Below are 12,836 nucleotides of genomic sequence, written 5' to 3'. Positions count from 1 at the left end.
TTCAGGCAGGCAGGCGAGACAGTTAGCTGCAGTGTATTGTGTATAATATATATATATATATATATATATATATACACACATACATACATACATACACATACTGTATATGGTTTAGCTAGATCTCACTGCAGACCGTTCCTGATGTACTGTTGCTAATATACTTCAGCCAGGCAGGTGACTCACTGAACTGCAGCTCATAAAATATATATGCACTGCATTGTAATCTAGCCAAGCCTATACCTTACTGTAGGCCATTCCTGGTGTACTGTTTTTAGTAAACTTCAGGCATTGTTTTGCTAATCTAATTGTACAGTATGTCTGGAAGGCCACCAAGGAGAGGCAGATGCTCACAGGCCACTAAAAGAGGGCAAGCAAGCTCTGTGTGTACAGCAAACAGTGCTGGTCGTGGACACGGTGCATCCTTAGTAAGTGGCCGTGGGGCACGCTTATCCTTTTTTTTCGGGAGCTGGCCGTGTTGAACCACAACATGCAGACAAGTTGGTAGAGTGGATGACCAAGCCGTCCTCATCCTCCTCATCCTCTGTCACTCTGGCTCAGGGTACTTTGTCTGCCAATGCAGCTGCCAAAGCGGCCTCTTCCATCAGCTCAATGTCATCAGTCACTCCTTCCCTAGCCCCACCATCATGTCCTGAGGAGTCCCCCAAACTGTTCGACCACAGTGTAGGGTACATGCTGCAGGAGGATGCGTAGCGTTTTGAAGGCTCTGATGATGGTACCCAGGTTGAGGATGAAGGCAGTAATGTGAGTCCAGAGAGATAAGGGGGTGCCCAAGAAGGACAAGGCCTTGCAGAAAGGTTTGTGCAATGCATTATCCGAGCCTGGCAGGGTACAAATTCCTGGTCCTGGACAACATGTTGCTGAGGCTTTGGTCAGTCACAGAAGGAGCAGTGGAGAAGGTGGCTGTCTGCTGCATTCAGACAATTTTTTAGTCCGCAGCCCCAAGGTATGATCGATTCCAGCAACCATCGCCAGCGTCTGTTGCACATGGTGCAGGAATACCTAGGGGCAAGATCAGACTTGGAGAACTTTCCAACCGAAAATCCACTGGGTTACTGGGTCTCGAGGGTGGATCACTGGCCAGAGCAGTGCCACTGGAGGCTTTGTAACCGATCACAGAGTGCGCCTGTCCACCGACTCGGTTGATCGGCTCACCTTCATAAAAATGAATCAGTCTTGGATCACCAGCTACCAAGCACCTGATGCTGATGTAACCAAATAATTTGTTTATGAATGTGAGATCCCTTGAAGACTGTCTATGCTGACTGACTATCCTATTCCTCCTCAATGTTCATGTTGATAGCTTCTAAGAACATTTTTGGTTCTGGGCACCAGCACCAGTGCCTAAAGCCCAATTTTTCTGCTCCTGTTTAACAGGGGCGTGTAATTACAATTTTTGCAGTAATATTTTGCAGCAGGGCTCGTTCCTGCACTCAACTAGAGTATCTGTGAGGTGTTGCAGTGTTGTGGCACCAGTACCAGTGCCTAAAGCCCAATTTTTCTGCCCCTGTTTAACAGGGGCATGTAATTACAATTTTTAAATCTAATATTTTGCAGCAGGGCTCGTTCCTGCGCTCAACAGAATCTGTGAGGGGTTACAGTGTTGTGGCCCCTGCACCAGTGCCTAAAGCCCATTTTTTCTGCTCCTGTTTAACAGGGGCATGTAATTACAATTTTTGCTGTAATATTTTGAAGCAGGGCTCGTTCCTGCACTCAACTAGAGTATCTGTGAGGGATTGCAGTGTTGTGGCACCAGCACCTAAAGCCAAATTTTTCTAACCCTGTTCAACAGGGGCATGTAATTACAATTCTTGATATAATATTTCACAGCAGGGCCCATTCCAGCGCCCACCAAGAGTAACTGTGAGGGCTTACAGTGTTGTGGCAACATCACCACACCACCACCAAAGGCCCAATTTATCTGACCCTGTTCAACAGGGGCATGTACTGTATTTATTGGCGTATAACACTCACTTTTTCACCATGAAAATTGGGTGCAAATAGTGCGTGTGTGTTATACGCCAATACTTCAGTTTTAGCTGCCTCGGAGGGGACAGGGAGGGGGGGGGGCAGGACAAGCACCGTCAGATTACATACAGTGAGAATCTCCTGTTTACTTGGCGGCCTCTGTAATAGTTACTCCTGACTCCTGGGCCGCCATTGGACCACTGTTCTGTCTATCATAGGAGATTCTCGCTGTATGTAATCTGTCGGCGCTTGTCCCGCCCCCTCCCTGTCCCCTCTGGGCTGCAGATGGGCATCGATCAGGCTGCACTGATGGCAATGGTGAGGCTGCATTGATGTGGACTGATGAGGCTGCATTGATGGCACTTGTGAGCCTGCAGATGGGCATTGATCAGGCTGCATTGATGGCAATGGTGAGGCTGCAGATGGGCACTGACCCTTATTTTACTTCAAAGTTCCTTATTTAAAATTTAAGTTTTTTTCCCTGAAACTTCCCTCTTAAAATGAATGTGCGTGTTATACGCCTGTGCGTGTTATACGCCGATAAATACGGTAATTACAATTCTTAATATAATATTTCACAGCAGGGACCGTTCCAGTGCCCACCAAGAGTAACTGTGAGAGATTACAGTGTTCTGGTACCACCAACACCTAAGGCCCAATTTTCTGCAGAGTATATAGGGCAGGCCCCGACTTACAAATGTCACCCACTTACAAACGGAGGGAGACAACAGGAAGTGAGAGGAAATCTACCCCTAGGAAGGGAAATTCTCTTCTGTAAAAGTTAATATGGGAAAAAGGTGTCTCCTCCACTGATTTATCACCAATCCTTGTTTCCCTTAAAAACCCCAAATTTTCAAAATCCAATTGTCATTGGGACAGAAAGTGAGGTGAAATCTTCTGAACAGGGGCACAGACAGCAAAACATATGTTATAGGGGTGATAACGCTTCCCTATGTTTTCCAAAAAGCTTTAAAATAGATTTTTTGGCTGGAGCTACACTTACAAAATGTACCTGTTCCAAATTACAAACAGATTCTACATAAGAACAAACCTACAGTCCCTGTCCTGTTTGCACCACCTGTATACTGCTGTTCAGAGTATATAGGGCCTTGGGGCCCAACACCTTTTCTTTTTTTAATTTGGGTGTGGGGTTCCATTTAATATCCATACAAGACCCATAGGGCCTGGTAATGGACTGGGGGGGGGCCCATGCTGTTTGTCTCACTGAATTTCATCCATATTGCCGGGACCTGACATTACATTAAAGCCGCAAGCAGTTTTAAATGACTTTTATTCCTTTAAAAATGTCATTTTGTGCAGGGACTGTTCTAAGCACGGGATACACACGCCACTTTACAGGCATACTATAGACACCCCCCAGGTACAATATTTAAAGGAATATTTCACTTTTATTTTTTCACTTTAAGCATCATTAAAATCACTGCTCCCAGAAAAACGGCCGTTTTTAAAACTTTTTTTGCATTGATACATGTCCCCTGGGGCAGGACCTGGGTCCCCAAACCCTTTTTGGGACAATAACTTGCATATTAGCCTTTAAAATTCACACTTTTGATTTCTCACGCTCGAGTCCCATAGACTTTAATGGTGTTCGAATGTTTGCGCGAACTTTCGGTCTGTTTGCACGAACTTTCGGTCTGTTCGCATGTTCTGGATGCGAACCGAACCGGGGGGGTGTTCGGCCCATCCCTAGTGCTGATACCGAGTATTTGCACAAGTATCAGTACTCATGCAAATGCACCGATAGCTGAAACCAATACTTTCAGGCTTGATTCTTTGAGCTATCAGTGGGTCTCCCCTGTTGACAGCTGAAGTATTAAAGAAGTCCAGTAATTGGAGCTGTCAAAAAAAAGGAGCCGGCAATGTTTATTAACATTGCTCAGCCGCTGAAACACTAAAATAAAAAGTAGCATTGGGGGTTATTTACTAAAGGCAAATCCACTTTGCACTACAAGTGCCCTTGGAAGTGCAGTCGCTGTAGATCTGAGGGGGACATGCAAGGAAAATAAAAAACAGCATTTTTGCTTGCACATGATTGGATGGATAAAATCAGCAGAGCTTCCCCTCATTTCAGAACTTCCCCTCAGATCTTCAGCGACTGCACTTCCAAGTGCACTTGTAGTGCAAAGTGGATTTGCCTTTAGTAAATCAACCCCATTGTTTCTTTTTGCATCTTTCTGTTTCTTCATCTGCAGATCAAGGGGATGAACAAATGTTCCTCTGTTTAACCCCTTTATAAACCCTCAATTTACTCTAATCAGCCTTAGTTAACTCCCTAGTCTCCTCCATTTAATTATTTTCCTGCTTTTTTTTTTTTGTTCATATCTATTTTATAAACAACGAACAATTAAAACTTTTTTGTTTGCTTTGTTAGTGAATATTTTTACGCATATATATTTACACATTTCACATTGAAGAAGCGCAAAAATAAAAAAAAATCTATTTTTGTTTCATTTGTAAATAACTTTTCAATGCTTTGTACCATTGCTGACAGCTGAGGTGAAAACAAAACAGTTGCGGTAGGTATTGGTAATTGGTATCGACGAGTACTAAAAAAAAAAAAAAAAAAAAAAAAAAAAGTATTGGTACTCGTAGTAAAAAAAAAAAAAAAAAAAATGGTATCGGTGCATCCCTAATTACAATAATGTGATAATAAATGGGTGTTATCAGTGAATAAATAATTTATAGAAGTAAATTAGTCGCTGTAATCATCTATAGTGTATAGAAATGTGGAAGTGAAATAACACTGCACTGCTAATACAGTACTGATAGAAATGATAAAAGCATAATTAAATCCAGTGATAATTTACCAATTCAATATACGTCAATTACAAGAAATCCAATTCTTTCAGTAAGTGAATATACATATACATACAATAATACATTCATAATCCTGTATTAAAAAATGTTCCATATTCTTCATAATACAAATAAACATATAATATCAATGTCTTGTGTCTTTACCTTGCCGTTCACCTCCTGTGCTAAAAGAACATCTTCGGTGTACTATGGTTTCTCTCCACTAGGGGCACTGCAATCATCCCTGGCGCTCCTCCCACTGCTCATCTGCAGACTGCAGTTTCTTCAGCACAACACTCTTCATTACCTCTCGCTCTGCGGCCAGCCAATCAGGTGCGAGCCCAACGGTCGCAAGAGTAGGCCCCGCCTCTTAATTGTAAGTGCGCTGTCCACCTCTCTCCAGCTGAATCCCCACCCCTTCAATCCCATGTGTTTGTTAGCTTAGCGATCACTCAGACCCGCCCATTCCCCTAAACACACCAATCTTGTTTTTAATATCTATCAGGTAGACGGAGCAGGCACGCCTCTGGCTGGAACCGCCCCTGCAGTCCTATCTCTTACCTTATCGCCTAATAATTATTATTATTGTTATAATACAGGATTTATATAGCGCCAACAGTTTGCGCAGCGCTTTACAACATGAGGGCAGACAGTACACTTACAATACAAATCAATACAGGAGGGATCAGAGGGCCCTGCTCATTAGAGCTTACAATCTAGAAGGGTGGGTCAAGTGGAAACAAAAGGTAATAACTGTGGGGGATGAGCTGATGGAAAAAAAAAGAAAATACAGTTGTTAGGTGTAGGTAGGATAGGCTTCTCTGAAGAGAAGGGTTTTTCAGGGATCTTCTGAAAGCTAATAAAGTAGGAGATAAGTGGACAGATTGGGGTAGGGCATTCCATAGGATTGGAGAGGCTTTGGAAAAGTCCTGGAGGCGAGCATGGGAGGAGGTGACGAGGGAGCTAGAGAGCAGGAGGTCTTGAGAGGAACGCAGAGAGCGAGTAGGTTGGTATTTAGAGACTAAGCTAGTGAAGTAGCTGGGGGCGAAATTGTGGATGGCTTTGTACGTAGTTGTTAGTACTTTGAATCTAATTCTTTGGCCGAGCGGAAGCCTGTGGAGGGATTGACAGAGAGGAGTGGCAGACACAGAGCGATTGGTAAGGTGGATGAGTCTGGCAGCAGCATTCATGATGGATTGAAGAGGTGATAGACTATGTAGAGGTAAGCCAATGAGAAGGGAGTTGCAGTAGTCGAGGCGAGAGATGACCAGCGAGTGAATAAAGAGCTTTGTTGTGTCATTGGTTAGAAAGGGGCGCATTTTGCAGATGTTGCGGAGGTTGAGGTGGCAGGATTTGGACAGTGATTGGATATGTTGCTTGAAGGAGAGTTCAAAGTCCAGGACTACACCTATAACCTTGGCATGTGGGGATGGGCTTATAGTTGTCCTAATAATAGGATGATATGGGGTTTTGGCTAGAGGTCGACCGATATATCAGCCGATATTTGGCGTTTTTTAATTAATCGGCATTAGCCGATTGTGCTGATAAAAAAGGCAGATTATAACTTCAGCGCGACTTGCAAATGACTTCTGTAATAGAAGTCAATGCAAGTTGCCTGAAATCTTCTGTGGAGCAACTTCTAACCTCTCTGGGCAGCCTTCCAAGTCTGATAAAAGAAACTAAAAAGATACAATGTTTCCACTTGTCAATGAACTTAACTCCGTGTGTAGGAGTTCTAAGTTTAACCATTTAAAGACTAAATCTTTTCTGACATTTGTTGCTTACAAGTAAAAATCCTGTAAAATTATATATATATATTTTTTTTTTAGCAGAGACCCTAGGGAATAAAATAGCGGCTGCTGCAATATTTTATGTCATACGGTATTTGCGCAGCGGTCTTTCAAACGCAATTTAAAAAAAAAAATACACTAATGAATTAAAAAAAAAACTAAGCAGTAAAGTTAGCCCATTTTTTTTTCGTCCAAAAGTTTTGAATACCTGTTTAAATGTAAGAAATTTTCTGTATCACTTATTACTTAAGGCTGCTTTCACACTGGAGCGGGCAGGCGTTGACGGTAAAATGCTGCTAGTTTTAGCGGCGCTTTACCGTCATTTTAGCGGCGCTATTCGGCTGCTAGCGGGGCACTCATAACCCAGCTAGCACCCGAGGAAGGGGTTGAATGCGCCCGTGAAGCACCGCTGCCGAATCGCTTTGCAGGCGCTTTGGCAGCGGTGCGCATGCATTTCAATGGGCAGGAGTGGTGGAGGAGCAGTATACACCGCTCCAAAGATGCTGCTTGCAGGACTTTTTTTAAACATCCTGCCAGCGCATCGCCTCAGTGTGAAAGCACTCGGGATATCACACTGAGACTGCAGGGGAGGTGTTTTGCAGGCACTTTACAGTCACTATTTTTAGCCCAAAAGCGCCTGAAAAACGCCCCATTGTGAAAGGGGTCTAACTGTTAGATTTTATGAGATGAAGGAAAAAAAAATAGGCCCAAAAAAATCGGCATCATATATCGGCCGCAGCGATTTCTAAATATCGGCCAGAGAAAAACCCATAACGGTCGACCTCTAGTATTGGCTGTCCTTCTATCCCTTATTAAAGATGTCCACTCCCTCCTCCGAATCCCCCCAGCCACCTATTGTGCTGTTGTACACATGGACCTGGGCTCACAGAGTTACATTTCAGGACACGAACATTTCCTATGGATGGCTCTCTGCTTACTGAACGCTCTCTGAGCTCAGCGCGCCTATACCTGCTCTGCCCCCCTGTGACGTCGCTTGTTTACCACATTCCAGCTCGAGGCCCCATTCCTCCATGTGCGCTTGCGCCCTGGCACGTCACTCCAGCTGATCGGCAAATCAGCTGAAGTGCGGCTCCGCCCTGCGCATGCGCAGTACATCCCAGGCGCCAATCGATTGGGGGCACTTTTCGACAGAACACCGGCTTTCTCTAATGACGGTCTATGTGGGGCGCCTGCGCAGTGAGACTCGCTTCTTCCGCATTGGGGCTCTCCCGGTGGTGACGTAGAGGAGGTGGTGTCCGGACTGGTTTGTTGGCAGTGAGCGGACTCTCTGAAGAGCTCGTAGTACACACACCTCCATGGCGATGAATTACAAGGAGGAGGACGGGAACCCTCACTCCGGTGTGGGCCCTGGACTGGCCGCTAAGAGTAAGAAGCCGGATAATACGGCCTTCAAGCAGCAACGCCTTCCGGCTTGGCAGCCCATCCTCACCGCTGGTACCGTCCTGCCGGCCTTCTTCGTTATCGGGATTATATTCATCCCCATTGGGATCGGGATCTTCGTCACCTCCAACAACATCCGGGAGTTCGAGGTGAGAGCATTGTGTGTGATGGCTGCTTTCTCCCTGGGGGCTTGTCTTATGGGAAGGGTTATAGGTCAGGGCTGAAGTCTGTGTTAGGTGACTCCAGGAGAATATGGCCACCAGAGTGTCACTTCCTGGGTCACCACCCTGTCCTCCTGATGGTGGCCATTTACATAGCAGTCTAATATAACAATCCTTCATAGGATATGACTGGATCTGTCATATATTAGGACACACTCCTGGAATTCAGAAAGACTGGTGGATTATGTGAAAGCGTCTCTTGTGTTCTAAAGGTGGTGCAGTGTGCTGAATTCATACACCTGTCCTTGTATTGGGCTCATTCTGCACCACTTTTGGAACGCACACGAGACACTTTCACAAAACCTGTCTCTGTACGCCAAAAGAAAGTTGTTTTTAAAGCAGAGCTCCACCCAAAAGGGTAAGCTCTGTTTGCTTGCTTCCCCTCAGCTGCCAAATTTGGCACCTACTTCCAGGTAAGATTGCCGCAATCGTTGTGCGGTGATCTATGCAATTTCCACCCCCTCACCCAGCTGCCTTCTGGGAGACACACAGGTCCCAGAAAACCGCAGGAACATTCAGAAAGCGCAGCACGAGTTGCACATGCGCAGTAGGAAACAAGGCTTCGCTTCCTGTTTCCCTTAGTGAAGATGCCACGCCTGTGGCCGATGGGCGGATCAGCTAGGGGTGCCGCCATCGCGGGATCCCTGGACAGGTATGTGTCCTAATATTAAGTCAGCAACTCCAGTATTTGCAGCTGCTGACTTTTTTTTTCCCACCCAGGCTGGAACTCCTCTTAAATGATGCAGGACCCTTTTTTTTTTTTTGGTCCGCACTGGAATCGGATCGCTTGGGTGTTCAGACCCGTGCGATCCAATTCCCCTCCATTCTCACAGTTTGCACTGCCCTCTGCAAACCAATTTGGGGCTGTCATTAACTTTACATTGACATCCACAGCGGTTTGCAGAGAGCAGCGTGAACTGTCTGCAAGTGAAATGCAATGGGGGAACCTGCACAGGAATCGCGGAGGTTCCTGCATCTCATCAGTGTGAACCCAGCCCCAAATGATTGTTTATTGTACTTACCAAATTGCTATTCACCCTGATAAGCTTTGGCAGAAGTTGCTGCAAGTGTCTTTTACGCATTAGATCAGCATTTCTCAACTGGGTGCGAAGAGTCCTCAGGGGTGCTGCAGCAAAAGAACGTAAAACTGTATGTTTGGATTAGAAAGTGGCCTAGTGGTAACTCCTGAATACAGAGAGGAGAGAGAGCTCAGCCGGTACCTCTTCCAGGTTCTCTCCTCCTGCCTGCTGCTATCTGTACTAAAGTCGGCAACCCAGAAATCTGTGTGGACTGCGCGACGTGACCTTGGCAACCAATGATAGGACATGGGCAGGCTTAAAGTGTTTGTTACCCAAAAAAACCCAGATCTTGTTCCTAAAGCATGTTATACAGCACAGTGCTTGTGCTGTGTAATTTGGCCCCCCCGTATCACCTAAAATACCAGATTGATCCTGCCTGGCTATGCCCCCCCCCCCCCCTGTAAACTGACAACGGTGTATCATGGCTGCTGAGCTCTGACTCTGTGGTCAGTTTACATGCCTCCGTTAGCTGCAGCTCTCCTCTCCTCCATTCCCCTCCCTTCCACTCCTGTGTCAGTGCCCTCCCCTCCTTCCGCTGAAATTACTTTTGTTGTCTTATATAATCCTGTTTGTTTCCTAATGCTAGGTGCGCCTGTCTCTGTGTTTAAAAAAAAAAAAAAAATATGCCAGCTATACCTTATTTCTGAGCGGCGCTCGCGTGAATGGCCGGCTCTCCCTTCCTCTCCTTCTCTCCTCCTCACTGACGTCAGCTGGGGAATCTCGGCCTTGCCCGCTGCAGCTGTGAGATGAGGAGAGATCCAGCTGGTCACGTAAGCTCCGAGGGGCACTCGGAAATAAGTTATAGCTGCCATTTTTTTTTTATAAAACACACACAGGAGCACCTAGCGTTAGGAAACAAACAGGATTATATAAAGTTATAACTGTGGGTTAACAACCACTTTAATGTGTACTGCTTTCGTATGTGAAAAATCAGATACAAAAGACTGCGCATGAGCAGAAACAATAAACAACAAAAAAAAGCCTTCGTCTTATAAAAATGTTCATACAATTAGTACAACCCTCAGTTTCGACCTGCTGCAAAAAATTTAGGAAAACCGGAAGATCGTTCGCCCGATTTTCTTAGTGTGTACTGCGCTTCATTTTTAATGACACCCCAATCGCGATTAGAACTCCATCATGGTGGCACAAACGTGATGCACGTTTGCAGTACATTCCCAAAACATGCTGAAAAACATGCGTTTTATGTGCAGGAACGTTCCTGCGTGGTCAGAAATACAGAGATGTGAATGTAGCCTAATTAAGGACACCCCAATACCGGTTAGAAGATACCTATTTTTTTGTGTCAAAACATGCTACAAATGTGCCAAAGTGAACAGTGGAAAAAACGCCTGACATTCCACGCTTGGGAGGAGAGTGTTTAGGATGACCCGGGAGGAGAGGTGAGGGATTTAAAAAAAAAAAAAAAAAAAACAAACACTGGTTTTAAGTCTCTCAGGAATGCTTTTTATCTAATGTTGATTTAATTTCTGAGTAAAGTCTCACTGAAGTTGTATTAAAGTAGCAAGTAAGGCTCGGTTCACACATGGGCGGCACGACTTGCAGGTCGCCTCAGCGAGGCGACCTGCAAACGACTGCCGGGGCGACTTGCGAGACGACTTCTGCATAGAAGTCTATGCAAGTCGCCCCAAGTCGCCCCCAAAGTAATACAGGAACCTTTTTCTAAGTCGGAGCGACTTGCGTCGCTCCGATTAGAACGGTTCCATAGCACAGAACGGGAGGCGACTTGTCAGGCGACTAGGTCGCCTGACAAGTCGCCCCAGTGTGAACCGAGCCTAAGTTGCACTATATAGTCACAATGGAAATCGCATGAAAATAACATGTCACAAATGATATGGGGAAAACGTGTTAAATTTAACGCACCACAGCAAAAACGCGTATGGATTTTTGATGCATTTTTTTTTTTTTTACGGAACAGTGTGATCTCATATGTAATATTATTTTATTTATTTTTAAATAATCTCTACAATCATTTTAATGCCCTTTTTATAAGATTGTTTTTTTCACATTAACCTATAGTTCCATTATAGATTATTTTCAGAGTGTGCTATGGTACAGCATTATAGTAATTACAGTCTATGCAGCTATAATAACGATTGCGTGGATGATTTTGCAATCTAATGTATGGCAAAAGAAAGTACAGCCTTAAAAAGAGTCATAATTAGTCTGCTGTGACACAGCACAATATGATCTGTTCAGTAGTAATTATAGTCTATGCAGCTATTGTAATGATTGTGTGGAGGAATTAGAAATCTGATATGTGCTATAAGAGTATACAGCTTCAAAAATAATTCTCATTTTATTATTCCAAGGGGAAATCGTGTATGTATTGGGAATATGAAAAAAGGTACCCACGCAATGATTTTGACAAATTAGGGTGGTAAAAATTTAACCACTCGTGTGTCACTGTGAACAGTTTTTACTGTGAACTTGGGTAGCTGCTGCCTTAATGGTATATATTTTATGTTCATATATCATAAACGCAATATGGAAAAGGGGCTGCGCTCACCCTACCACCGGACAAAATCTAATATGATGCAGCCGAACGTACAATGCATATAAAGCTGTTTAAATTATATACCAATAAATCAGTATTATTTAAAGTGCTGTAGTGCCAAATAAAAGAGCAAAAATATGTGCAATCTTCTTTAAAAGAAAAGTGCTTTAGTGCTCCGTGCAAATCCACTTCAATCTCCTCCACTCCTTGTCTAAAGGTCTAATGTCTAAACTCACCTAACTAATTCAAGTTTTTGACCCCCTGAGATTATACAGAGAGAGGTCAGTGAAAGCTTTAGACACAGGCCAACTGTGTGTTTATACCATTATCCACGCTGTACAGTATATAATGCCATCATGGTTGCTCTTAATTCCACATCATGAAGGAGAGAAAGCCAAGAAAAAGATCATTATCGTTTATTAAAACCAGCTATAAAATGTTACTCACAATATCTGGTGCCTGTCCCTGCACCCGGAATGATCTGCCAACACTCTGTATAGGGATGCCACCACTCCGAGCCGCATGGGAGCAGCGTGCATTCCAAGGCAGAAGTGACTTACCCTTTTCCATACGAATATGTATTGGAATTGAGGCAGATGTGCTTTTTTGGCCCTATTTTTCCTATGGATCACAAGAAAGCTCTGCACTCCTGTGATGTCACTCAGTCGGTCCAGGCGCTTGATCAATGCTGTCGTTACAGCCAGGATCCACCCAGCAGCCTGGACTGGTAGCTGGCTCAGCCTCTCAACAATCTGCTGAGTGCCTGAGCCAGCCCCTCCGCTCCCTTCACAGCCCAGCGCACCAGTGGGCACTGGAGTAGCAGAGAGCCATGGACTGACAGTCACAGCTTTCTGCTCAGTGAAGACTGAGAACTGAGCGATCAGCGGTGTTTGATCGCTCAGCTCTCCATGTAGAGGTGGTGGGAGCCAAATGCAGCATCAGATCGATTCTGCACCCGCCTAGGTGAGTATAAAACATTTTTCGGGGGGGAGGGGGGGCGACCTGAGCTTTTAATGATTTTCAACAA

The 12,836-nt window shown here is 44.7% G+C and overlaps 1 protein-coding gene and 1 long non-coding RNA gene across 2 annotated transcripts in view; one reads left to right on the top strand and one right to left on the bottom strand.

Annotated features, from left to right (window-relative positions):
• Positions 1–12,836, bottom strand: part of LOC141140053 (uncharacterized) — a 208,228-nt gene that overhangs the window by 140,575 nt on the left and 54,817 nt on the right. The gene's annotated exons all lie outside the window — the stretch shown is intronic.
• TMEM30A (transmembrane protein 30A) overlaps positions 7,711–12,836 on the top strand; it is a 39,692-nt gene continuing 34,566 nt past the window's right edge. Inside the window, exon 1 of the mRNA XM_073626819.1 lies at positions 7,711–8,143. Coding sequence (XP_073482920.1) covers positions 7,910–8,143 — 234 coding nt within the window. The 5' untranslated portion in view covers positions 7,711–7,909. The remainder of the gene's footprint in view (positions 8,144–12,836) is intronic.

The sequence above is a fragment of the Aquarana catesbeiana genome, linkage group LG04, assembly GCF_042186555.1.
Source record: "Aquarana catesbeiana isolate 2022-GZ linkage group LG04, ASM4218655v1, whole genome shotgun sequence".
Lineage (NCBI taxonomy): Eukaryota > Metazoa > Chordata > Amphibia > Anura > Ranidae > Aquarana > Aquarana catesbeiana.
The sequence above is the reverse complement of the archived record's forward strand: the minus strand, read 5'-3'. Positions and strand labels throughout refer to the sequence as shown.